The 27,716-nt window shown below is 54.9% G+C and overlaps 1 protein-coding gene across 1 annotated transcript in view; it reads left to right on the top strand.

Annotated features, from left to right (window-relative positions):
• Positions 1 to 769: 769 nt before the first annotated feature.
• The window catches only part of ZNF423 (zinc finger protein 423), a 160,428-nt gene continuing 133,481 nt past the window's right edge, over positions 770 to 27,716 (top strand). Inside the window, exons 1-2 of the mRNA XM_028094544.2 lie at positions 770 to 821; positions 23,669 to 26,883. Coding sequence (XP_027950345.1) covers positions 23,743 to 26,883 — 3,141 coding nt within the window. The 5' untranslated portion in view covers positions 770 to 821; positions 23,669 to 23,742. The remainder of the gene's footprint in view (positions 822 to 23,668; positions 26,884 to 27,716) is intronic.

Raw genomic sequence — 27,716 nt, 5'->3', positions numbered from 1 at the left:
CTCCGTGGGCTGGCTTTTTACAGCACTTACAGGCAAGCGGGCCTTGGGGGATGATGTGCCAACAATGAAGGGTGCTCAGAGCACAGAACAGGAGGGACTGTGTGTCTGCCTCCAGTTGCCACCCCTCGATCTTGCCGAAGCTGCCTGGCCCCTCCCTGCTCTTTCCTTTTTAACACCACCTTTTGCTGGGTTGGGGCACCTTTTAGAAGCAGCGGGGTTTCCCCTGGAGCCAGGCAGTGGCTGTGGTCCGGCCAGTTTCCGAGGCCTGGTTTCCATTTGCTGAGAGCTCCTTCCCGCAGACGGCACCCCACCCACCCCACCCAGGGGCCTCTGAGGGGCCGTCCCCCACCCTGTCCTGGCAGCCCCGGAGCGTCTCTCTGTGTTCCTTCTTTAACCCTGACCTCGGGGACAGGCAGGGAGCAGTGCCGTCCCAGGCCCCCCCTCTCCGCAAGAATCCCAGAGCTGGGGGGTGGGGGGAGTCAGACCTTCCCGGGCGCCCCCGGGGCCTGGGGCCCTCAACTGGGTCAACATCTGGCTGAGTGGCCGAGCCTTTGGCCTCCTCTGCCTCCTCCTCCCCACCCTCCCCGAGGCCCTTCCTTTCCCCACTTGCTGGATGCTCCGCCAAGTGCCGCGGCGGGAGCAGCACACTCTCGACCCATCCTCTCCCGGCTGCGGCTGAGGGTGGGGATGCGTCCTGGGGCTGAGGTCACCGGTGGGGCAGTGGGAAGTGCCGCTCCAGCCTCGACCGCCCCGCCGCTGGGTGCCGGGAACAAGGGCATCGACTGACTTGTCCCGGGGCGCCCTGGTGAGCAGGGGGAGAGGTAAGCGGAGGGGCGGGGTCGGCGGGGAAGAACGAATAAAACAGGCCAGTTGGTGTCTGCGCTGACCGCCAAGAGTCCCATTAGAGGCTCCAGCTCGTTGGGAAGCGGAATGTTTGCTCAGAGTGGAATCTAACCCAGAAGGAAGGAAACTGTTTTTCTGGAGTTGGGAGAGGAGAAGTGAGGGCCTAGGAGGCATTTGGTGGTGGTGGTGTGGGGCGGGGGCGGGGGGGGGTCAGATCCATGTGGGGGAGGGGGGCTCCTTGGGGAGCACCCTGACTTCTGGGTCTGGCGCTGCTCTTCTCTCAGTGCCCCCTCCCCCCAGATCGGGGGCCTCGTGGCCTGTCTCCTGTGAAGACGCCTGGCTTATATCTCTCATGATGGTCTGTGTGCCCCTTGGGCTGGTGTGGTGACCCTGAGTGTCTGCTGGCCCCTAGGCTCCTTGGCTACCCCCTCCGACCCTCACGTCTCCCCCCCCCTTCTCTTGCACCGTAGTTTCTGGCCAGGAGTGGGGAGGCTGCAGGAGTGCTGGCTTCTGGGCCCAACCTTGCCACCCACAAAGCCAGCATGGCCCCGAGCCATCACCTCCCAGGCTCGGGTCTCCTCTCCAACACAGGGATGACGTGCCAAGAGCGCAGGGAGACAGGTCTCTGGACTATGGATCACCAGACCATGACTCCTGATGGATTCGGGGGACTCCGTGGGGTGGGGGGGACTCGGCGGTAAGCGGGTGTGTGTCGAGGCCAGCCGCTTGTTCTCCTCGGGAAGGAACTGGTGAGTTTCTTTCTGTTTATGTCGTAACCAGGCTACCGAGGTGGCAAACGGGTTCTGCAGTTACACAGCGTTTCAGAAGCAAATTGATAGGATAACGTGTTATTATTGGCTACTGGGTTAATAGCTATTTTGGCAGGAGTGCCAATCCTGCGTGGTGTTGCTGGCATGGGGGTGAGAATGGCGCCATGGGCTAGAGGGGAATGGTGGGTGCGTTTTGCACCGGGCGGCAGACTGGGGAGGACCGCGGGGGCAGTGCCTTCTTGGAGGATGCTCAGCCCCGATTAGCTGTTGCCGAAACCAGGATCAGAGAGGTTGAGAGACCCGCATCAGGTCGCACAGTGAGTCGATGTGGGGTTGGACGTGAGGTCCCCGTGGGAATGAATAGCTTGGCCAGTGATCTCTGAGGGCAGGACAGGTGCCCTCACTCCGAGCATCATGTTGGCATCTCGGAAAATGGAGATTTGGAACGTACCCAAGTTAGCCTGCTCGAGCTTCAGGGCGTTTTACTCCTGCTCATCCTCCTGCCTGGAATGCTCTTCCTCCAGATTCCCCCTTGGCTTGCTTCCTTGCTTGCTTCAGCTCTCTGCTCAGGTATCACCTTGTCACCTGTCCAGAGTGGCACCTCAGCCATCCCGTTCCACGATTCTTCATAGTGCTGCCTGACTTCTTATAGATGATTTATGGCTTCAGTCCTAGCTCCTCTCATTACCCTGTAGGCTCTCTGAGGGCAAGGACTTTGTTATGCTTACGACCCTGTCCCCAGAGCCTGGAACCGGGCTGGTAGAATGGGCACTTGGTGATACTTGTTGCAGGAATAAGCCAATGTAAATTGCAGTGTCATTTAAAACAATGGCTGCCATGTAACAGATGACTATCTCTCTCTCCTCTCAGAGGACAGTGGGTGTTGGGGGATCCTGTTATTCCTGTCCCCCAGAGGTGGTCAGCAGCTCCTCCCTTAGGATTCATGTTGACAATTTTTTCTTGCTAAGGAAGCGTAGGAGGGAATGAGTTCCCCACTACCAGAAGGGACCCTACCTTTCTTGCAGAGGGGATTTTGGTCCTGGGTGCAGAGGTGGATCATGTCCCCTTGAAGGCTTTTCTATTTATGGGCTTTATGATGGGCTCAGTGGTAAGATGGGGTGGGGGGGATGGCTGTATCACATGACATCAGTAGCTTTTGTTCCAGACCTGGGGCAATGGTGGTGTGAGGACAGGGGAAGTTAAGGATACTCATGGGAAGGGCAGACTGGGAGTGGGAATGGTGAGCGAGCCCTGCATTGAACCAGAGGTCTTCCTAGTGACCTTTGCTCTTGATGCCCCAGGTCTGGAAGTGACACTCAGTGATATGTTCATTGAGTATTTCCCGTGTACCTGGTGCTGGGCCAAAGTGCTTAACCTGGAGTATCCAGCCTAATCTTCACCACAACCAGAGGAGGCTGAGAGAAGTACAGGACCGTGTCTGAGGTCACACAGCGGGTTAGTGGTGGAGCTGAGATGTGAACCCAGGCTCTCTTGGTTCTAGAACATTCCTGGACATGGTCCTGATGGCTCCTAGAATGTAAGATCCGTGGAGTGGGGCTTTGCTGGGTGTGTTTGCTGTCCCAGCTTGTGGAGAGAGCCCAGCACAGATGTAGGTGCTCAGGAAATATTTGGATTGAATGAATGAATGAATGAATGAATACAAGGAGTTTCCTAAGATGAATGGGGTGTGATCACTTACAACTGTTGGCCCCTTTGGGCAGCAGCAAAGGAGAAATCCAGGGCAATGGTGGCCGGGAAGGGGTGACACCCACATGGGCTTGGCTGGTCTAACTTCCTCCCAGAGGAATTTACAAGGGCACCTGCTTGGCTGTGAGTTCCTAGTGGGAGGGCACATTTGTTCGTGGGTGCTGGGTGGTTAGTGGGAAGGTCTTGGAGGTCCCTGGTAGGGAAGACATGCATGCACGTTCATGCACTTGTGGGTATGTGTGTGGATGCCTGCGTGCACACATACCCCCTCACACCCAGCCTCAGCCTCCAATGTGTTGTGTGGAAAGAGGCAACCATTGGAGGGGTTTTACCGGACAAAAAGTCACCCCTTCCCAATCACATTGCTGAGTCTGTACCTTCAAGAACATGGAATCTCAGCCTTATTAAATCTAGCCATTTGTTCTGCTCTGGTCTGGTCTATTTAAGAAGGCCCCCCACCCCAATTCTTCCCTTCCCTCTACTCTTGGGGTCTCCTTTGTTTTAATGCTCTTTCTCCAGAGATTCAGGCTGAGGCAGGGTAGCTGAGCTCTGCCTCCATCCCTGCACACCCCCACCCCTCCCCATACCTTGCTCTCTCCTCAGTTCCAAGAGGTTCTTTCAAATTAAAGAATGACTGATGCGTGCTGCACTGAAGACTGGACTAATTGCATTCTGCCACCATGTGCAGAACCCTTGGGACCTCGGTAACACTGGACAGGCTCTGCAGGGGCAGCCCCTCCGGGCCAGGTGGTCAGGCTAGTGGTCAAGCTCATTAACTCCTTGGCTTCCAGCTGGAACCTTTACCCCACCAACCCCTGGCTTCAACCTGACAGGAGCCTCCTGGTGTGATTCTTGGTACCTTCTAATTCTGCTTTTTTAAGATTGTGTGTATGTATGTATGTATGTATGTATGTATGTATTTATTTATTTATTTAGAAAGTGGGGTGGGGAGGGGCAGAGGGAGAGGGAGGAGAGAGAATCCCAAGCAGACTCCATGCTGAGTGTGGAGCCCAACGTGGGGCTCAATCTCACGACCCTTAGATGGTGACCTGAGCCAAATCAAGAGTCGGACGCTTAACTGACTGAGCCACCCAGGCGCCCCTCCTTGCACCTTCTTTGTGATTAGTTTTGTTATTCATCCATCCATCCGTCCGTCTGTCCATCATTCATTTATTCATGCCATGGTTACCAAGTGCTTCTTCTAGGCCAAGACCTGGAATGCACTCTTTCATCCATTCATTCATTCTTCAGTCATCCAGCAGATAGTTGTCACCAGGCACCTTGTGGGGGCTCCCAGGGATCCATGAACGTGAGCTTTTTGTCTCCAGGCAGTTCTAAGCCAAGAGCACCTGTGGGGAAGCCCTAATAACATCCTTGGAAGATGAACAATGGTGTGAGAAGTGCTGTTCAGGCATAGTGTTGGGTGGTGGAGTAAGGAGATCAGCCCATTCATAGCCTGCATCCAGCAGGGTGACCTGGCTGAAACTCTTATTTTTGGTTCATTCCCTCATGGGACCTACTCTGTGCCTGGCACTGAGATGAGCTTGTACCCAGCCCTGCTGGGGACAGTGGCTCCTGGTGGGCAGCGGACCTAGCATTACTCTCAGGGATGCCCTTCACCTGAGCTGGGCTGCGGGCAGTGTCCCCCCTTTCCAGATGCCCTTGGGAGGAGGATGTCATTGCCTGCATAGTGATGCATTGTGTGCAGGATCCTGGGTGACTGATCACTTTCCATCAGGGTAGTCTCTCTCGGTTTATACTTCTGTATTATGTCAATCTTCTCAGACTCCGTGTGTGTGTGTGTGTGTGTGTGTGTGTGTGTGTGTGTGTGTGGTGGTGGTGGTGGTGGTGGTGGTGGTGGTGGTGGTGGTGGTGGTGGTGGAATTCCCGTAAATCCAACGATGAGATTGATGAATCAGGCAGCTAGATCCTGCTGGCTCTGTAAGATTCTGCCTTGGGGCAAGTCCCCTCCTCAGATGTCAAGGCCCTCAGTGTCCCCACAAGCACAGTGAATGGTTCACTGGGCAGGTCTGGGGTCTGTTTTTAGCAGTCTGAGCCTCAGCTCTCTCATCCCTAAAATGCATCTAGTGAAAGGATTATATGTGGTTTAAATGCATTAACACAAGCAAAACATTTATGACCAACAATTTAATGAACTCAATAATTGACATAAAAATTAGCACGGCATATAGTAAGTGCTCAGTAAATGTGGTTTATGATGATGATGTTCAAGTCTGTGGATGAGAGTAGGCACAGCGTGGGGCCCGAGGAAGGCCTGGTTCCCGCATGAGGAGGCGGTGGCCCATTTGGTCTGAGAAAGCAGAGGTAGGGGGCAGGGGACTGTGCAGGGGCACCTAGAGAAGGGTCAGTGAGGCTGAGAAGGACCAGGGGACTACCCACCCCAGTCGTGATGTCTAGGACGTCAGTGGCTCTGTCCACCCTTGGAAATCCAGTGGGGGGAACTCCCCTAGGCCACAGCCACCTCTGGGGGATGCCAGCCCTGCGACGGGGGGCTCCTCCTTCTCACTGTGGTCCTGGGCCAGGTGGCCACCTCCCCTCGGCTGCCCTTCTGGAGCCTTCCCCGGGCCTGACAGGTTGCTTTAATCTCCCTCCCACCACAGGCAGGGCTGGGGCAGCCTTCAGTCATTGAGGCTCGATAGCTCGGTCACAAAGCCCAGGATGGCAATTTTTCTGGAGGCTGAAACATGAAAATCCAGGGAAAATTGAAATTCTCTCTGCTGAGTCGTAGATGTGGATGAGTATAAAGGGTGAGTGGGACCCGCAGGGTGGCTGTGTTGCCGGCAGAGGCACATCAGCGAGAATCCTAGGGCTTTCTCCTCCCCGCGGGGCTCAGGCCACTTCCTTCCCCGGCCTGCATCTCTGGCCAGGTGCTGTGCTGGGCACACATGGCCTGGAAGCCGTCAGGAGGCTCACAGCCTGCAGGGGAGGGATGAACACACAGTGCTGCAGTCCCGTGGGAAGCGTGGGCTTCGGCAGGGGCGCCACAGTGAGGACCCGGGCCCCTCTCGGGGATACATAAGCCAGATGTCAGGTGGTTCAAGCAACTTGGTTTTTTTTTTTTTTTTTTTTAGTAATTATGTTTAGTTACCAAAACATCATACCCATGATTTCAACAAGAGTTATTCAGGATTATACACGGGAAGGTAGTATGCTCAGGTCCAAGGCAAGTGAAAGGCAAAGCTGAGCAATAGTGCCAGGCACGGGTCTTGAAGGGGGCCTCTCGGTGACCTGATCCTGGCAAGCTCACCCTGGCGAGGGGCTGGACCGACTCAGCTTCCGGGGGGTGGTGCCACCCCCTCGGGCAAGCGTCACAGAATGCAGAGCCTGAGGCCAGGACTTGGGTGCAGATTCTGTGATGGGGAGGTGCTCCCAGGAGGCGGTCGGGAGGGGTGGAGAGAGGGAGGTGGGGAAGGGGGAGAGGTCTGCACTGGGGAGGGGTCCGGGTCACTGCTCGGACCCCAGGCTCGTGTCCGCCGGGATCTCCATGCATGTGCCAGATGCCCCTGGCTCGGTCCCCCTTCGGCTGAGGGCCACACCGGGTGGGGGGGCATTAGCTCCCTGCCCCTGGGCTGAGCGGGAGTGAGCAGCTTGAGATCTGGGGCTCCAATCAGCCACTGAGGCTGCGGAGGCGACCAGGGTACCAGCGGCCCCGTCGTCCCCCCAGCCCTCTGTGTCCTCCTCTATAAAATGGAGCCAAGCTCCTAACTGTCTCACGGACTTGCCGAGAGGGTAGCTGGCACCTGTCGGTACAAAGACAGGGAGTGCTTTGGGGGGGGGGCCTCTGTCCTCCCAGATGCCGGGGGGCCCCTCACTTCTCCCATGCTGGGGACTGGCTCCTCGGGCTGGGCCTCGATGGATCTGATGGAGCTTCGGCAGCAGGTCTGTGCCTCCAGGTTGGACTGCGTGCGCACCTTGTCCGTGGTGGTATCTGGGCTGAGAATGCAGACACGGCCCAGACATCCCCTGGGGATTCTTGGCTGGGCATCCAGCCTGGGCTCTGTGTGAAGCCGTCTCCATGGGGGCAATGTTCATGCTCCTGAGCCTGAGTCACCCACCCACCCACCCACCCACAGGTAGGATGACTCACGTACATGCATCCCACCGTGCTAAGAGCACAGACGCTGAGATCAGGTGAGCCATATTCAAAGCCCAGCTCGGCCATATCTGACCTGTAAGACCCTGGACATGTCAGTCTTTGGAAGCCTCGGTTTTCCCATCTGCAAAATGGGTTTGACAGTAATGACTTGTCAGACTTTGTGAATATTAAATGAGACAACATGAGGCATGGAGCAAATACTCAAGAAATATTTAGCACATAACATATGTCATTTATTATCCAATTTTATATGCACATGTAGCATATATGTATATACATAAGATGCAACATAACCTATTAATTACCTTTTAATGTCTTCTCTAAGCTCCGAGTTCTCAGTTAGAGGCACCATGTGGTTTTCTCTGATGCTGGGTTTTGTGAAAATTATAATTGGAATTTGGTCATCTGTTCATTTGCTTGCTCATTCTTTACCTTCACTGAGCCCTTCCTTGTGTCCACACCTCCGGGGAGAAAGTCACCTATACCAGCTGCATTCTGTAGAGGAGACAAGGGGAACCCAACTCTACAGTGCCCAGGATTTTCCCAAGGTCACACAGCAGCAGGGGGCTGGAAGCAGCCCCAGAACTAGGGTGCTGGTCCAGTGCTGGTCCAGCCCACTGTGAGGAGCCCTGGGCCAGTCTCCTGGGCTCTGCTGCCTGTGGCCAGCCAGACCTGGAGGGGACGGTGGCAGCCCCTGTGTTATGAGTTCTGATTCTCTCAGGGGCCCTCCTCAGGGAGCACTGAATTGCAGAGGCCTGCTGAACCTGGCTCAGGCCCCGCCCATATGCCCCGACCGTGACCTCCGCCTGGCACCTGCCCTGGTTGCTGTGAGCTTGGGGAGCTGAGTGGTGGTCTCTGGGGACCGGGGGGCAAGGCCTGAGGGGTGGAGGGCTGCCGAGGTGGGGCCTTCTATAGCAGTAGGCTCCTAGAACAGGTGTTTTCCCAGCCGCCACTGCCAGGTACTTTCTCTCACACCTGCTCCCTGAGGAGCTGAGGCTGGGTTCGCTATGACATCCCCCAGGGCCCTGGGGACCCAGCTCCCTAGGTGAGGACCTGGGTTGTCATGGGGGTTGGAGGGCATGGCACACCTGGCCTGGTGCAGACTCTGCCAGGACCAGGGCCCCAGCCTGGGCTGTTTGTGCCCGTGATGTAGAGCCTCAGAAAAGTCCCAGATGTGGGCATTACGGGGAGGAGAGAAGGGGGTGGAAGTTTGCTTACCCCCACTCCACCGGATCAGATTCTGCTTGGTCTGCTATCTGAAGGGTTGGCTGTGGACATGGCATGTGGGTTCTAAGTTGAAAGACTTTTGTTTAGGGCCCCTAGGTAACGGGGTGGTGGTTGGAGGGAGTGGAGACTTGCCCTGGGTCAGATGAACAGAACCCCCCTGGGGCTACCTCGTTCACCCACTTGGCTCTCAGGAGTTCAGCTGCACGTGCTCTGAGAGGGAAGCCTTGCGGTGACCATGTGATGAACGTCACTTTGTCACTTTGACACTGGTAGTGCCAGCCTTTCGTGCTTCATCAGCCCCTGCCGTGAGTCCTGTGAGATTTGAATATTCCCGGTGCTGTGATTTACCCCGTATTTTCTGTTGAGTCAGTTCTGTTTCCATACTTAAATTAATTCATTTATTTAATTCTGCAAATGGGAAATCAGTATCCTTTGCTCTAGGTAGACAGTAACCTTAAAAGTCAATTAAAAACAAACCTAAGGAAAAAGGCCCACGCTCATGCGGTTCCAGCCAGGAGCTGTGAGGTCTTGCGAACGCTGAGCCTGGGGTCTGTGCTCTCTCCTTGCTGGAACGTTAGAAGTGAAAGACAGCCAATGTGGCTGCCCCCTAAAATCATCATGGGTCCCAGCAATGGGGCATTTCCCATGTTTTGGGGAACATGGGTCAGGGGAGAGCCTACTCCTTCCACAAAGCCCAATTTGAGTGTCCCCTGCCTTCCAACCTGACACCTCCTCTGTGCTCACTCTTTCCTGATCCTGCCCAGGACTGAACTGTCTGGCACCCACTGGCCTTCCCTGAGGGAAAGCTCTCTATCGCCATGCAGATGAGCATGGGCTGTGTGTTCTTGCCTACACCCCATAGACCCCAGCATGTACTGGCCTGCCTTTTTCTTAGGCCCCAAGGAACATCAGAAAATGAGGGCCTGTTAGCCACGCAGGAGACTCCCTCTGGGATGCCTGGGAGGTGGGCGGAGGTGGGCTCTGGGTAACAGGTGGGGTTTGGGTGAGCTGTGACCAGGGGAGGGCAGCCTCGATGAGCACGACGGCCCGAAGTCTCAGAGGCCGGGCGAGGCGCAGTGGGTGGCTTTGATGGTTTTCTGACTAAATGTAGGGCTAATTCCAGACTCCTTCCATTAACTGCTGTGAAACTCAGGGTACTTGTGCTCTTTGTCTCAAGTATCTGATCTGTGACATGGGAAAAATCATGGTGTTCACCATATAGGATGGAGGTGAGGATTTAATGAGGTAAAGCTTACAAAGAGCTTGGCACCATGCCAGGCACGCACGGAGGGCTCTGCAGTTGCTGGCTGAAAGGTGGGGCTGGGACATGGGCAGTGGGAGGTAATACCAGTCTGCAGTTCAAAAAGTGGCTCCGAGACCATATCTCAGGCTAGAGAGGAGCCCAGGGACATGGGGATGTCCCAAGGACTCAAAATTAGGCAGTGATACCAAGAGCCACAATTCAGGGTGAGAAATGGCCCAAAGGCAGTGGCCTGAGGTCAGGGAGAGGTACTGATGGTGACAGAGGGAATCAGGGAGGGCTCCCTGGAGGCAGTGTCGTGAAGGACCAGTGCCTGTTAGCCAGGACAGAGCAGGTTTGGCGAAACAGTATGTGTCACTCACCTCCCTCCCCACAAAAGAGAAAGAATGGCCATTCCCTTTCAAAGGCCCAGATGGAGATCCAGCTCTGGATGCCACGTGCCCTTTTCCCTGAAGTTGGCAGAGGAGTTGGCTGAACCCTTCTCAGAAGCATCGGGGACTTCCAGACCGTAGCTCTGACTTCTGCAGCTCAGATGTAGGGAAGGGAAGAATGCTATCCAAACAAGCTTAATCCCAATCAAAGGATTATTTTCTTACAGAAAAGCTTCACCTATACTTAATAGTTTTAAAATTGTTCCGGGTACCAATTAGACTTTTAATTTTGCTGTTCCCTCCGGCAGCTGGAGGATGTGTGTGGTTTGCGTTTAATCAGAGCTGATTTTTTTTTTTTTTTTAAAGTGGTGGTTCTGAGGGAGGGGAGGAGACGAGGATAGTGTTTCGGGGTTTCCTCCTGGTCCTGCCAGGGCCCGTGTCTCGCGCGCCTCCCGAGTTGGGGGGTCTGTGTTGGGGCAGCCGTGGATGTCTCCAGAGTGCCGAACCAAAGTCCCCTCCTGCCAGCCTGAAGGCAGGTCAGGGCTCTGCTGCGGCAGTCCTGCCTGGAGAATCCAACGCCGAGTTAAATATATGGATTATCCCCAAATTTCTGCAGCAATAGGGTGAGTTATTATTGATTCACAGAGCACGACAAAACATCGCTGCATGAATTAGCAAGCAGCTGTTTCTAATTTGAGTTTAGAACGGTACACAGAGGAACTTGTTTCTCTGTTCACTCCTTTCATTTATAATGAATTTTAATCACCGCTACAGGTGAGAAAAATGTAGAAACAAGCTTGTATCTTGTGGAAGAAACAAAGGAGAGACAGATGCTAACAGATTTCCAGTCTGTGATAAAAGGGATGTTTTGGTACACTTTACATGTAATTAGAGCACAGCTGTTTTCAGTCCCAGGTCCACGAACACGGCCGAATGTGGGCTCTGCCGGTCTCCAAAGGGAGTAAAGAAAAACAGTGATTCAACCCCGAAAGCATTTTGCTTTCTCTCGAGTCGAGCAGTGAGCCCTTGCGCTGGCCCTTGGCGGTGCTGTTTCGTGGAAGCTCTCGGAGGTGACTTCGCGTGATGCTTTCTCCCCACCCTGGGGCGGTGGGAGGAGGGCAGGGCGAAGTCGGGGTGTGCTGGTGGCAAAGGCCTTCCGGGCGCCTCTGCTGGTTTCAAGTGCCCGTCTTCGGGGAGTGTCTCATTGGGGCAGACCGGGGGGCCCTGGCAGGACCTGATCGTGTCATTCCACACTAGTTAGTTTGATCACAGTTAACTCTCGGGTGAGTTGACGAGGGCTGGCTTTTTCCTTGCCTTTGTTTTTCTGGTCTGTTTAATTTCTGCAATAAAACTCAAACTCAGTTGCATTTTCATTATCGGTGCTGAGTACATTTGTCTAAGGGATGGAGCAGCCGGGCGGGCTGTGCGTTCCGTGAAGTCCGAGGCTCCAAGGGGCAAGGTGGAGGCCTCCTTACTGTCCTGTATGTCCAGTGGTCCTTTGGGGTGGCAGCAGCCGTGGGTGCAGGGCAGTCAGACCGCATCCCCCACCCCCTGCACTCGGAGCCTGGAGGCCAGGTCCACGCCCTAGCAAGGCTCCCGGTGCCTCAGTCTCTCCATCTGTATGAGGGGGCTGGGCCGGCTGCTCTGGAAAGCTCCTTTCTCTCCGATGTCTTGGGATTGTCAATTGTAGGGCCTTTTATGCAGGTCGAGTGTCCTTTGCTTTGAAAACCGTCTTCTATAGGGTTAATTGCTGGCCCTTAACTTAGACGCCCCTGGTAGTTAATCAGGACCCAGGAAGATGGGACCACTCCGTGTCTTGTGTCCATTCAGAACAACAGGGCTGTTGCCTCCCTCTCCCTCTCTCTGTCCTGTGACCTTATATTGAGCTGGGGAGCCAGTAGCCAGTGACTGTTTTTTTATTTTATACATTACAGAGAATTTCTCACATATTACACGTTACAGATATTCACTTCCTTCGTCTGCATAGCAACCCCATAGTTGGGACCATTATTATTCCCATTTTACAGATGGGGAAATGGAGGCAGTTTTCTGCATCTGTAAAACCGAGGGAAGTCGATGATCTCGGTGGAGCTGAGTGTGTAAGGACACTTTGCAATGGGGAAGGGGGCCCCACGAGCATGGGCACACAGGAGAGTGAGTGCCCCTGGTCCAGACGGGGAGCCGCAGCCAGGCTCCATCATGGATGTGCAGATGCAGAGCCTCTGCCACAGGCTCTCGTTCTCCTTTAAGAAAAGCCAGAAGTGAATGTGGGTGTTTTTAAAAAAACAAAAAACAAAAAACCCCCCAAAACTTCAGGAGTTCTCGATGTCTAAATGTTGACGTTTTTACAAATAAAACGATAACTGGGTGGCCCCCAGTCTATCCGGGGGGAGGACAGCCATGGTGATCTGTGTCCCACTGCTCGGGTCATTGTTTCTCTCAGTCCAGCTGGCTTAGAGCCCTTGGGCTGGGAGTCCGGCCCCAGCTTTTCTAATTACCATCTGCTTTCTGACATCGGGATGTGACCTAACCTCTCTGTTCTGGTTCCTCATCCGTGCGGTGACCATGCAGCTTAGTGTGGAGTGTGATAGAGGGACGCTGAGTGGGTGGGATGCCGGGGGTGTGCCACGCTGCCTGCTCGTAATATGGGAAAAACCACCACCACTACAACCTCACTGAGCTGCTCAGTGTTGAATGGGATCATGCGTGTGAAGCTGCTGGGCAAAACTTGAAATGCCACACAGATGAGGGCATTTACAATTAATGATAAAGTTATAGAGCAACCGCCTTATTTTCTTTAGCCAACGTTCATTGAATGCTTAGCAGCATCTACACATTACCCATTTTGTGATTCCCATCCAATGGATGAGGAAGTGGGGGCTCAGAGGGGTGCAGTAACTTGTCCATAGTCACACAGCCAACAAGTGGCGGCTCCGTCTAAGCAAGGCTGTCCAATTCCCCGCGGCTCTGCTGTCTCCCCGTTGCTCACGTCTTCCTGCAATTGACCGAGTCTCTTTACGATTACGATTACGCTGATGGTTTGGGCTCCCGGAAGGTTTACGAAGGGCTTTGATTGCCACTGTTCACTGTGAGGCGGTATTTTGGCACAGCCCCGAGCTGGCTGGAAAAAGACATGCCCGGTCATGACTTTCAGTCTGCGGCCCCTCAGAGGCTATGTGCTAAGTGCCCCTTTGAGGCCGGGCAGGGAACTGGGTCCCACTCTTCACCCTCCAGGACCCGCTGGAGAAGCAGCTCCAAGGGCAAGAATACCTTCCCCCTTTTCTCAGTGTTGGGCCGCTGACCTCTGCAGGCCTGTCCCCACCTCCATGCTGCCTGCCGGCCCCCCAGTGCCCCAACCCACTTAGTTTTTATCCCCAAACTGAAAGAAGGATTCCCCCTTCCCCTCACTGTGGTCTCACTGGGGCTTCTGAGATCCTATCCACAAAGGCACTCTGAGCTCCCTGGAGGAGGGGAGGGTGAAGATGAGCTGCTATTATCTTTGCTAATAGCATAGTTCTAATTTAAGATTTCAGGTAGAGTCACATCAGCTTCTGGTAGCCTCCGTGGGGCTCCTTGCCCTACCTCTAAGGAAAGACCCTCCAGCTTCCCCGTCCCCTTCCTTCCCAGGGTGGATTCTTGACTTCCCAGGGCTTGGGCCTCTATCCCTTACACCGTACCCCCATCTGTCCCTTTAAGGAAACCAAATATCTGCAGACAGGACTGACCATCGCCATGAAGAAAGGGTTTTTTTTTTTTTTTTCTCTTTCAAAATGCTTCAGAGTGCCAAAGCGTTGGTTTCGAGTTGCAAGTTTAGACAGTGACTGATGGACAGGTTGGGCAGAGAAGAGCATAACAACCTAAGAATGCTGAGTGCTTTCTGTACCCCTCAGAGGACCAAGCATATGGAGCTGGCTTGACAAATATGTGCTCAGTGAAAAAAAATACCTAAACTAGCAGCAAACTGGGATGCCTCCTACCTGCTGTTCCTCATTCCTGTACCCAGGGCAGACATCACTAATGGATCACAGACTCTTAGAGCTGCAAAGTCTCTCTGAGACTAATTCATCTGATTCCTTCTCTGGAGAGTTGGGGAAGTGAAGACACAAAGAGGGGATGTGCTTGCCTGTGGTTATACAGTGCCAGAATCTGAACCCAGTCCAATATGATCTCATTCTCCATGGCCCATGGGCCGCATGCTCTGGGCTCACAGCTCCACCCTCTGTGCTCAGAATTCTACCCTCTGGCTGTGGCTTTGCCTTTTGGGCTGGAGGTTCCACCCTCTGAGTCATCCTTTTTTTTTTTTTCTTTTAATGAAAGGTACCACATGTTTGCAGCCGAGTAGTTTTATTTTGTTTTGTTTTATTTTATAGATTTATTTATTTTAGAGAGAGTGTGAGCACATGTGTGGGGGGTGAAGAGGAGCAGAAGGAGAGGGAGAGAGAATCTGAAGCAGACTCTGTAGTGAGTGTGGAGCCCGGTGCGGGGCTCGATCTCATGACCCTCAGATCATGACCTGAGCTGAAATCAAGACTTGGATGCTTAACCGACTGCGCCACCCAAGCGTCCCCAGCTGAGTAGTTTATTAACCTGTTTCCTGCTGTAGAATTTTGGGGGTCTGACAGCCTTCTTTCTTTCATCTCTGTCCTTTTTGGTACAAGCTGCCTGCGTTTCTGTGATACCAAGTTCTCAACAACCTTGTGGGTCTCCTGTGTATGTCATGGGGATCTACTCTATCAGACAAGAGGTTCCTCCATAGATATTTTCTAGATAACCCTATCTTTACTTTTGGCTTCTACTGAGATGGTTGCAGAGAAATCTCCCCAAATTTCCTAGATGCTCTCTGGTTTGATCTAGGGGATCTGTAGGCCACACACTTAATCTTTTCAAAGAGCCTTTCGTGGGACTGCATACTCTGAGCTTTTGATTTTTCTGAGATGTTAGCACGATATAGAGTCATACCCTCAGCCTTCTCTCCAGTGTGTGCTTTTCTGTTGGAGAATCTCTTAATTATAATGTCTTTTGCTATCTGGGTAGGCTGAGGATTTCCAAAAATGATCAATTCCTGGCTTCCTTTTCGTTTGACAGCTCTGTTGATCTAGCTCTTTCTTCTCGAGACGAAACCAGGCCATGCCTTCGACATTTTGCTTGGAAATCTCCTCAGCTAAATATCCATTTTTATCCATTACAAGTTTTGCTTTCCACATAATTGTGGGACACAATTCCACTGAGCTTTCTGCCACTCTATAATAAGGATCTGTTTCCTCCAGTTTCCAGGATCATGTTCCTCATTTTCTTCTAAGCCCTCACCATCAGGGCCCTTAGTGTCTAAGTTTCTCTTGACAGTCTGGTCATGATAATTCAGGTATTTTCTATGACGATTTAGGTTTTCCTTTGTACACCTTTCTTCTTTCTGCATCCTCACTAACAGAGTCATTAACATCCCTATTTCTATGAACAGTCTTTTTTTGGGGGGGGAGGGGCAGGGATGAAAGAGAGAGAGAGAGAAAATCCCAAGCAGGCTCCACACCCAGCGCAGAGCCCGACACGGGGCTCGATCTCCTGAGCCAAAATCAAGAGTCAGATGCTTAACCAACTGAGCCACCCAGGTGGCCCCTCATGAATAATCTTTTTAGGGCAATGTAGGCTCTTCCTACCATAGTCCTGAGAATTCTAGCGGCTTGCTCACTGCCCGATTCCAAAGCCACTTCTGCACTTTTAGGTATTAATTATAGCAGCGCCTCTCTCCTGGAACCAAAATCTGTATTCATTTCCAATGGCTGCTGTAACAAATGACCACAGACTTAGTAGCTTGAAAACAACGAAAATTAATTTCTTATGGTTCTGTAGGTCAGAAGACTAATGCGGATCTCACGGGGCTAAAACTGTGGCGTCGGTGGGACTACATTCCTTTCTGGAAGCTGTAGGGGAGGGCCTGTTTCCATGCCTTTGTAGTTTTTAGAAGCTGCCCCCATTACTTGTGGCATCGTCCTGTTTTGCCTCTTTCTTCCACATTTTAGGGACTTTTGTGATTACATTTGGCCTACCCAGATAATCTGGGATCATCGCTTTATCTTAAGCTCAGCTCATTAGCAACCTTAATTCCAACTGTAACCTTAATTCCCCTTTGCCATGTAATGTAACATATTTATAGGTTTTGGGGATTAGGGCACGGACATTCTTGGGAGGGGGGTAGTCATGACTCTTCTTCTCACAACCTCCCAGGTCAGTTCTGCCCAGTTCTGCTAGCATGCTTTGTCCGCCATCAAGTGAGGAAAGAGGCCAGCTACCTTCATTGGTGCTTGGCCTCGGAGCCAGTCCGGCCTGCTAATCCACTTCAGGACATGAATTTGCCTTTTTGGCAGGTGGGATTGTAGAGTGTGGGACCTCTTCCTGGCTCTCCTTGAGCCATAGGTTCTGGCTCTGTGCTGGTCCATGGTGGGCCTCAAGAACGAGGGAGCAGCTTCTGCAGCAGGTTGGGCCTGGACCAGCTTTCAGGGCAGGAGAGGCAGTATAGTCTGGTGGTTAGTGAGTGAATGGGGGCTGGGGGACATCTGTCATTCACTAGCAATGTGTGCCCAAGGGGTTGCTTTCTTTCCTGGAGCCTCAGTCTGCAGTTATAAAGAAGGGGAATGTAGGGGCACCTGGGTGGCTCTGTCAGTTAAGTGTCTGCTTTCGGCTCAGGTCATGATCTCGGGGTCCTGGGATTGAGCCCCACATCGGGCTCCCCACTTGTGCTCTCTCTCTCAAATAAATAAATAAATAAATCTTAAAAAAAAATAGAAGAGGTGCCTGGGTGGCTCAGTGGGTTAAGCGGCTGCCTTTGGCTCAGGTCATGATCCCAGGGTCCTGGGATCGAGCCCCACATCGGGCTCCCTGCTCCACGGGAGGCCTGCTTCTCCCTCTCCTACTCCCCCTGCTTGTGTTCCCTCTCTCACTGTGTCTCTTTTTGTCAAAAAATAAATAAAATCTTTAAAAAAAAATTAAAAAAAAGAAAAAAAAGAAGGGGATGGTAATAGTACCTACCTCCTAATGTGTGTAAGAATCAAATGAGAACATGAGAGCATGCTAGCAAAGAACTTGGCTTACGGAAAATGTTCCTTAAACAGTAAGTGCTGTGGTTTTTACGAGTTTAGTTCTGCATCTGTCTGCTTCTTGCTGTGTGGTCTCAGTTTCCCCATCTACGAAATAAGATGAGTGATGGTCTGTTAAGTTCCTCTCACTTCCCTTCCCTCCCCCTTGCATTGGTATTGATTCTACATGTGTGGATGCCATTGAGTTGAGGAATATTCTGGGACGGTTGGCCAGCTTTGGCGCCTGGTCGGAGTGCAAGGAACAGGGCAGGCACTCTGCCCCTCTGCTGTCTGTGAGCTCGGTTCCCTTTAGGCCTGGCTGGAGACTAGACTCTGTCTCTGGGGGCTGAGCCCCTGGTAGGCACTGAGATGCTGAGGATGCCCCCTATTCAGCCTGGGGGCTCTGGGCTGCTGGCCCCTGTCTCCTGCTGGGCCTTTGTGTCCTGGGATCCAGGCCCCCACTTGCTGGGAGGGGTTTGCTGGGAGGGGAGCCTCCAGCCTCCCAGGGAAGCTGACGTCACCGTGAGCTGGAAGCAGCCCCAGGAGAGGGCCTCCGAGCTTGCCCAGTGCCCCCTTGTTCCCTCTGCTGCCCCAGGCTTCTAGGTGGTACAGAGACACAGATGGGTAGGTTTGAAGTTTCCCAAGAAGAGATCAGGAATATGGCCAGATGCCCTCCTCGGCTGAACTTGTATCATTTCAGTCTGGAAAGACACCTGTTTAGGTTCTGGCTGCCCCAAGGGGAGTGCAGTCTGTGGTGTGTCCTGAAGCATGTTCACTCTTCTGAGTCCTCTTATCTGTCCTTGAACAACAGGATTTTCGGGACCCTGCCTCAAGATCTCCTTTTCAGAGAGGATAGGCAGCTCCTTTCTTGGAGGAGGAAAGCTGCTGGCTAAAGCCCTCTTCTTTAGCATTGGGAGTCAGGAGACTCCTTCCTCCGATTTGTTCAGTGCCCTTGGAACATTCCACGTGTACAGACCTGTGCTCATGGCAGACATCACCAATCAATTTCAGCACTCATGTCTTCTGAGCCCAGATATGGCTTTACAGTCCTTCCGAATACAGTACTCTAGGCAAGCACTACCAATTTATCATCCTGGAAGTCCCCTTCTCCCTCTGGACCTTCTGTATCATACAGGATTGGCATAAATGGTCCCTGAGTCTGTGTTCCCATTTCTCTGAGCTGCGGAAGGGTCACTGCGATTCTGATTCCTGTTGCTCCTGATGGAGGCACAGGGGAGGCTCTACTTGGAGGACCATAGAGCTTGGTCCTGTGGGGACCTTGTCTCCTTGGCAATTTTCATTTTTCCAAGGAAATGGGGTAGTGGTGAGGAGAACTTTTGGAGCCTCATGAAGAATTGTCAGGCCTTTCTGTGGTTCTAATGGAGACAGTCTGGATGCTTGGAATCTTGCACAAAATGACCTTTATATTCATCCTGAAGGGACCTTGAAGACCAAAATTCCAACTTCCCATATTATAGCAGAGGCAGCCGAGGGCCAGAATTTCCTGATGGGCTCTCTGTCCTGCTCTCCTCCCTCTGCCCTCAACACGTTCTCCCCGAGGCACCTTGCTTGCTGTTCCTCAGCCTTCTTTCATGGTCTGGAAGATCTGGTCAGGTTCTTTCACTTGGACAGCGCTGCCCAGCCCAGGCATGTCCTAGAAACCTGGAACCACTGGGTGTCCATGCTTTTCCCTTTCCCGTCGGCTGCAGGGCACCTCCCAGGGCGCTTTTCAGAACCATTTATTCCTCTTGCGGAGCTTTGGTCGTGAGGGCTCACTTCCTCCTCAGCTGGTGTCCGCACTGCCGGAAGTTACCCCCTTCTGCTCGCTCCTGTGGCCTGGGGGCCACCTGCCGTCCCACCTCTGTCCAGGCACTTCCTCGGCTGCTGCGGCCCTGATTCTCTGTGATAGGAGGAACCAGGGGGTGAGACTCCCAGCCATTCTGGGCAGCAGCCACTCTGCGCAGACAGAGGTGGTGCGGGCCGGTGCAGGGCCGGTGCGGGGTGCCCAGGGCTGCCACGTGAGCTTGCAGTCCACCCTGCGCTTTCTGCCGCAGATGCGTTCTGAAGCCCAGTTAATGTTCTTTTTGCTACTTAATTGAATTTTTATCGAAATTTCTCCCCTCTTTTATGCTTGTTTTGGTTCCCTTCCTGCAGCAGACAGCAAAAGCCTCATATAACCCATTTCCTACCAGGCCTTTTTGCAGGATTAGTCATTTTTAAATGACTTTAATCTCCGTTTTGAAAGTGATTTCTCTACTCATTTTGTCATATTACTTTGTAGTCATTCTAGGGGGAGGGGAAGCCGAGGGCCTGCATTAGTCACTGCTTTTGGCACCTGATCTTCTCCGGTGACAGCTCCCCCTCCCAAAGGAAAGAAGCAGTGGGAAGTTGAGGGCGAAGGCACCGACTCAGAACCAGGCTGACTGGGGTTGAATCCTGGCTGTGCTGCCTCCCAGCTGTGTGGCATCTGGCAAGTTACTCAACCTCTCTGTGCCTCGCTTTTCTGACCCGTAAATGGAGATAATAATAGTACCCATCTCACTGGGCTGTTGAGAGACCTGAACGTGGTAACACATGCAAAGCTCTTAGAAGAATGCCCGCAATAGTAAAAGCTGTACAAGCATTTACTTGGAAGGAACAAGGTAGCTGGCTGAATGGGACTTTTCCTGGACCTGCCTTCTCTGTGAGTTCTGAAACATTCATGTCGCAGGGGCTCCTGAGATTGCTTGTGCCCCATTTTCGCACCCTTTTCCTTTCTGCACCCCTGCCAGAGGGTGTGTGTGGTCCCGGCCGTGCGTGCGCGTGTGGTGTGTGTGCACGTGTGAGAGGAACGGTACCACTGTAAGGCCAGGGGCCCTCGTCCTTTGCCGACATCCCTGCACCTATGTCCTGGGAGCTTTGGCCCCAGCACGTCTCTCCAGCCTGCTCCTAGAGCACTAATCTCAGTGCCCCCAAAGCAAACTGTACTTGGGAGGGGTGGGCCGGCAGCAGCCAAGGTCAAACGTGTTTAGAACAAAAGGCTTTAAACAGTGCAGCCTGAATTTGGGACTTTCTGTGTCAACATGCTCATTTCCCCCGATTGGGCCCTTTCAGTGTAAGGGGCCTTATGGTCATTTCCCTTCAGATGACTATAATCTCGGCAGTGGCTCTGTTGGTGGCTCCCAGAATAATGTGCTTTGCTTTAGTTTTGAAACTTGCTTGCAGGAAAATAAAGCCAACCAGGCTGCCCAGCCATGGGCCTTGGGGACTGTGGTGCAGGGCAGGTTGATTCTCCTTCTCAAAGTCTGGCGGGACCAGGGTGAGCAGAAGCCCACACTGCTGGGAGACGTGGCGCTCTGGCCATGAGACTGAGGGCAAGTTACTTGCCTCCCTGAGCCTCAGCTTCTTCATCTCAAAAGTGGGGTGTCACCGATGGTTGTGAGGATGGGAGGAAATTAACCGGGGTGGCGTGCCCAATAAGTGTAGTTGCTCATATCAGCACTGGTGGTACTAATTAGTGCTAATTATGATTATTGGCCAAATAGTGCTTTTGTTGAATGGCTTTCTTGAAGTATAATTTGTATACCGCAAACTTAACTTGTTTTAAGTGAGCAGGTAGCAACGTGGTGGATTTACAGAGCTGTTGCAGTGCTTACCACAGCCTAGTTTAATTTAATAGAAGGGGAGTAATAGTGCTTTTTCACATTCATTTTTCTCATCTGTTTCTCACATGATTCCCTTTTCTCACATGTGGAAACTGAGTCGGAGAGGTTGAGAGGACTAACTCTGGACTGATGGATAAGCTGAGGAGCGGGGGGGCTTTGAGTGCAGGGCTCTGCTCTCATCCCCGGGGGCTGAAGGGCTTGGGAGCAAATGAATGCTGGCAGAAAGACATGTCCAGCCTAGGTCTTTTGGGCAAGGCGTGTTCCTTGTCTCACTCACCGTTGAACTGACCTGGGTTCAAGCCTGTGTCCTCTGCTCATCAGCCCTGCGAGTCCCTGCACGTCTCTGGTCTCTGGGGGCCCCTCCCTGAACGCAGGCTGGTTGCGGTCATGCTGTCAGGGGGCGTTAAATGAGAGGCAGCCTGTGACTGCACTGGAGGCTGGACGCGGGGGTCCCCCCGCCTTTCTCCCTGATGCAGGGGTAATCTCATGCAAGAGACCTGCAGGAGGCACGTCCAGACCCATGTCCCGGTGCTGTCATTTCCTGGGGAAAGTCGCTGTGACTGTGCCTTAGTCTCCTCATCCGTGCAGTAGGAGGGGCCCTGCTCCCGCCTCATTGGTGGTTGTGAGAAAAGCGCTCAGCCGAGCACCAGGCGCACAGGAAGGGCTCCCTGGCAGCTTGTGTGAGTCTGAGCTAAGGCATCAAAATAATCAAAAGTCATCTGAGCCTGGCTGGGGGGCGGGGGCCCAGCAGGTCCCCCAGCTGCCCCAGCTCCAGCCATCTCCTCCCTTGGGCCCCTCTGTCTGCACCCCACGGAACCCAGCTGGCAGGAGCTGGGAATTAACCAGGCGGGGGCTGGGGCATCTCCCACCGCATCTAATCTGAGGAGCTGGCAGTGGCTGCATCCTTCCCTTGCCGTCCGAAGGGCCGTGTCATGGGAGGCCCCAGGGGAGCAGGTGCCCTTGCCCCGGGAGGATGTTCTGGGAGGCGCCCTGTGCCAGGCTGGGCGGCGAGGCTCCAGAGGTGGAGAGGCCTCCGGGAGGTGCAGGACGCAGGGCTGGGAGCTTTGCAGAGAGCCTCATCCTCCCAGGCAGAGCTTCGCCGGTGCTGCCGGCCGGGGTCAGGGGCAAGGCCAGGGACCAGGGGGGGCACGTTGGGGTCTTGGGTGGGGTCCAGGAAAAGGCTCAGAGCCAGCGCTGAAGGGACCTCTCAAGACCCTGCCTGGACAGCAGAGGCAACTGTGAGAGCCTCGGGGTATGGGACCCTCGGGGCTGGGGCCATGCCCGTGGCTGTGGTGAGTGCCACCAGGTGTGAGCGTGTGTGTGAGCCATAGTGGGAATTGGGTGTGTGAATGGATGTGTATGCGTGTCTGGGCTGCCTGTGGCCCAGACTTTCTGGGTTAGGTCTGTGAGGCTTTTTCTGGAGACTAAGCTGTGCTGGCCGGGGCAGTGGTTTATTTCCTCGGGGTTACAAGAGCAAGGTCAGTGCGGCTGAATCTGAGCTTTTGTTTGTCTCTCCCCTGCCCGTGGCAGCCTGCGGTCCGTTTCATTCATTATTAAGTTTTAAATCCACCTGACGTGAAACTTGAGCCGTGGAACTCACTCCGTGTGCAGGCTGGCTCGGCCCGACCCCCACCGAGGAATGGGGGAACCCCACCGGCTCTGCTCGCTGGGTCCTGGGTGCCTTTGTTTTGCCAGAAACGGCCAGCCCCTGGTTTGTTTAGATTTCCCCTGAGGCTGGAGGGTGGGCCAGGTGCTCATCTGGGCAAGGACAGCCTCCTCTGCCTGCCAAGGTGGGTTTCAGGGCCCACGGGGCTCTGAGCTCTGGGGCCATTTGGGCCCCGGGCTCATCCCCTAGTAGCCCCGGATCAGGCCATCCCCCAGGGTCCTGAGTGGACTTGGGGCAAATCCAGGGGTGGAGGGGGGACAGAGCAAGCACCCCTTCTTAGGATGGTTTGGGCTGGGAACCTTGCAGATCCTTCTCAAGTAGCCTTTGCTTACTCCTGTTTGTGCTGCTGGGTCTGATGCCATGTGCCTGGGACTTTGGCCTCCCGGGTCTGTCTGCTCCCTGTAGCAGCACACCCAGCTCCGTCCCCAAATGTGGTGCAGACGAATTCACTAAGGTGCATTTTCTTTTTTTGGGGGGGGTGCATTTTCTTTTCTTGCACGGTTTTGCCTATGCCCCTAAGGAAATTGGAACCTCCCACCAGGACTAGGGGCTGGAAGGGGGAGTCAATCCCCAGGACTCCCTCAGGTGAGGACCTGCCTCCTTTTGGCCTCTGGGACTGCCGGTCGGTGAGGTCATTTCCGGGTACTTTTTCGCTCTCCGGCTGCACCCCCGACACCATCAGGGAAGTGCTCGAGAGCTCACCTCCTGTGGGGGTTACGGTGTCCAGCGAGGCCCATGCGGGTGTCGCCAAGGAGGAAGACTTGTCTCCGTGTCTCCTCCATATCCTGCCACCCCTCTCCACACTGAGGGCCTTCATGTCCACTCGCTTCCGCTGCGCCCCCCGCCCCCAGGACTCCCTCCCCCGACTCCCCCTGCAGCAGTCGGCCAGCTGCAGGGCCCCAGCCCGCGAGCTGTCGAGAAGCCGGCTCTGTCCTTGTTTCTGGGCGGCCCTGGGAATTGCCTCTAATCTCCTCTCCGCCTTCCCCCCGCAGATGGTGACGACGACCCGCAACTCTCCTGGGTCGCCTCGTCTCCCTCCAGCAAGGATGTTGCGTCACCCACGCAGATGATCGGAGATGGGTGTGACCTCGGCTTGGGCGAGGAAGAAGGGGGCACGGGCCTGCCGTACCCTTGCCAGTTCTGCGACAAGTCCTTCATCCGCCTGAGCTACTTGAAGAGGCACGAGCAGATCCACAGCGACAAGCTGCCGTTCAAGTGCACCTACTGCAGCCGCCTCTTCAAGCACAAGAGGAGTCGTGACCGGCACATCAAGCTGCACACGGGCGATAAGAAGTACCACTGTCACGAGTGCGAGGCCGCCTTCTCCCGCAGCGACCACCTCAAGATCCACCTGAAGACCCACAGCTCCAGCAAGCCCTTCAAGTGCACCGTCTGCAAGCGCGGCTTCTCCTCCACCAGCTCGCTGCAGAGCCACATGCAGGCGCACAAGAAGAACAAGGAGCACCTAGCCAAGTCAGAGAAGGAGGCCAAGAAGGACGACTTCATGTGTGACTACTGCGAGGACACCTTCAGCCAGACAGAGGAGCTGGAGAAGCACGTGCTCACCCGCCACCCCCAGCTCTCCGAGAAGGCCGACCTGCAGTGCATCCACTGCCCCGAGGTCTTCGTGGACGAGAACGCGCTGCTCACCCACATCCACCAAGCCCACGCCAACCAGAAACACAAGTGCCCCATGTGCCCCGAGCAGTTCTCCTCGGTGGAGGGCGTCTACTGCCACCTGGACAGCCACCGGCAGCCCGACTCCAGCAACCACAGCGCCAGCCCTGACCCCGTGCTGGGCAGCGTGGCCTCCATGAGCAGCGCCACGCCGGACTCCAGCGCGTCCGTGGAGCGCGGCTCCACCCCGGACTCCACCTTGAAGCCGCTGCGGGGCCAGAAGAAGATGCGGGACGAGGGCCAGGGCTGGTCCAAGGTGGTCTACAGCTGCCCCTATTGCTCCAAGCGGGACTTTAACAGCCTGGCCGTGCTGGAGATCCACCTGAAGACCATCCACGCCGACAAGCCCCAGCAGAGCCACACGTGTCAGATCTGCCTGGACTCCGTGCCCACGCTGTACAACCTCAACGAGCACGTCCGCAAGCTGCACAAGAGCCATGCCTACCCGGTGATGCAGTTCGGCAACCTCTCGGCCTTCCACTGCAACTACTGTCCCGACGTGTTTGCCGACATCAACAGCCTGCAGGAGCACATCCGCGCCTCCCACTGCGGCCCCGACGTCGGCCCGCCCGACGGCAGTAACGCCTTCTTCTGCAACCAGTGCTCCATGGGTTTCCTGACCGACGCTTCCCTCACCGAGCACATCCAGCAGGCCCACTGCGGCGTGGGCAGCGCCAAGCTGGAGTCCCCGGTTGTGCAGCCCACTCAATCCTTCATGGAGGTCTACTCCTGCCCCTACTGCACCAACTCGCCCATCTTCGGCTCCATCCTGAAGCTCACCAAGCACATCAAGGAGAACCACAAGAACATTCCGCTCGCCCACAGCAAGAAGTCCAAGGCGGAGCAGAGCCCGGTCTCGTCCGATGTGGAGGTGGCCTCCCCCAAGCGGCAGCGGCTCTCGGCCAGCGCCAACTCCATCTCCAATGGCGAGTATCCCTGTAATCAGTGCGACCTCAAGTTCTCCAACTTCGAGAGCTTCCAGACCCACCTGAAGCTGCACCTGGAGCTGTTGCTGCGGAAGCAGGCGTGCCCCCAGTGCAAAGAGGACTTCGACTCCCAGGAGTCCCTCCTGCAGCACCTGACGGTGCACTACATGACCACGTCGACCCACTACGTGTGTGAGAGCTGCGACAAGCAGTTCTCCTCAGTGGACGACCTGCAGAAGCACCTGCTGGACATGCACACCTTCGTGCTGTACCACTGCACCCTGTGTCAGGAGGTCTTCGACTCCAAGGTGTCCATCCAGGTGCACCTGGCCGTGAAGCACAGCAACGAGAAGAAGATGTACCGCTGCACGGCCTGCAACTGGGACTTCCGCAAGGAGGCCGACCTGCAGGTGCATGTCAAACACAGCCACCTGGGCAACCCGGCCAAGGCGCACAAGTGCATCTTTTGCGGGGAGACCTTCAGCACCGAGGTGGAGCTGCAGTGCCACATCACCACGCACAGCAAGAAGTACAACTGCAAGTTCTGTAGCAAGGCCTTCCACGCCATCATCCTGCTGGAGAAGCACCTGCGGGAGAAGCACTGCGTGTTCGACGCCGCCCCTGAGAACGGCACGGCCAACGGAGTGCCCCCCGCCGCCGCCAAGAAGGCGGAGCCCGCCGACCTGCAGGGCATGCTGCTCAAGAACCCCGAGGCGCCCAACAGCCACGAGGCCAGCGAGGATGACGTGGACGCGTCGGAGCCCATGTACGGCTGCGACATCTGCGGGGCGGCCTACACCATGGAGGTGCTGCTGCAAAACCACCGGCTGCGGGACCACAATATCCGGCCGGGGGAGGACGACGGCTCGCGCAAGAAGGCCGAGTTCATCAAGGGCAGCCACAAGTGCAACGTGTGCTCGCGGACTTTCTTCTCGGAGAACGGGCTCCGGGAGCACCTGCAGACGCACCGGGGCCCCGCCAAGCACTACATGTGCCCCATCTGTGGCGAGCGCTTCCCCTCCCTGCTGACGCTCACCGAGCACAAGGTGACCCACAGCAAGAGCCTGGACACCGGCACCTGCCGTATCTGCAAGATGCCCCTGCAGAGCGAGGAGGAGTTCATCGAGCACTGTCAGATGCACCCCGACCTGCGCAACTCGCTCACGGGCTTCCGCTGCGTGGTGTGCATGCAGACGGTCACCTCCACGCTCGAGCTCAAGATCCATGGCACCTTCCACATGCAGAAGCTGGCGGGCAGCTCGGCCGCATCCTCCCCCAACGGCCAGGGGCTGCAGAAGCTCTACAAGTGTGCCCTGTGCCTCAAGGAGTTCCGCAGCAAGCAGGACCTGGTGAAGCTCGACGTCAACGGGCTCCCCTACGGCCTCTGTGCTGGGTGCATGGCCCGCAGCGCCAACGGACAGGTGGGTGGCCTGGCCCCGCCCGAGCCCGCCGACCGGCCCTGCACCGGCCTCCGCTGTCCCGAGTGCAGCGTCAAATTCGAGAGTGCCGAGGACCTGGAGAGCCACGTGCAGGTGGACCACCGTGACCTCACGCCGGAGACCAGTGGGCCCCGGAAAGGCGCCCAGACGTCGCCAGTGCCCCGGGTAAGAGCCTGTTGCTTCTCCTCGGGGCTCTGCTGAGCTCTGTGTCTCCTCGTGGTGTTGCCTCTAGTAGCTTGGAGAGGCCGCGCTCTCATGTGGCGGTCAGGTGCATCCACTCTGTTGTAGACTCCAATGTGATCCCCAGGGCTGTCCGTTCCCTTCCCGCTGTGTGACGTTGGCGTACGTTATCTATCTCTCTGGGCCGCATTTGTCGAGTGCTCATCCGCAAAAGGGGGGGGTGACAGTCATCCGGACGTCATAGGATTGCTTTTAGGGACCCGTAGTGTAAGATAAGTAAAGGGCCTAGTGCCCTGGCTGACACACGATTATAAATGATTATCGCCTTTCTTACAGATCTGGGGTGGACTTACTCGCTTGTTTGCTGAGTCTCCTTGGGTGAGTCCCTTTGCTCTCTGGGCTTCAGATTCAGGATTCTTTTGATAATCCATAGAGATCATTTGTAAAGGGCTCAGGACCTGCACTTAGTTTGGGCCGATCACACTAGCTGTAGTCACCAGCTGATACTGTTATGGTCTACGGCACACCTTATAGTTAGGGCAGTTGCTGGTGCATGGAAGACCCTAGGAATTGTTCCCATGACTGTTCTCCTTCGTGGCTGCTGGATCCTTTCATCCATCCTCAGATTTGTCCCGAGCACCCGTTATGTTTGGGGGTGCCTGGCAGTTGAGGAGAATCAGAAATGGACTCTACCTTGGGGGCTCCCAGACAAGGGGGAGAGCACAGGCCCAGAGCTAGTAGGTTTCAGGGAGGCAGGGCCAGTTAGGGCTGCTGGAGGGTCCACATGGGCTGTGGGGCCAGTGGCCAAGGTGGTGGTG

Source organism: Eumetopias jubatus, unplaced genomic scaffold (genome assembly GCF_037043125.1).
Source record: "Eumetopias jubatus isolate StellerSeaLion01/CBP00866 unplaced genomic scaffold, mEumJub1_p1.0 scaffold_10, whole genome shotgun sequence".
NCBI classification, from domain to species: domain Eukaryota; kingdom Metazoa; phylum Chordata; class Mammalia; order Carnivora; family Otariidae; genus Eumetopias; species Eumetopias jubatus.
Note: the sequence above shows the minus strand (reverse complement) of the source record. Positions and strands in the feature narration are given on the sequence as shown.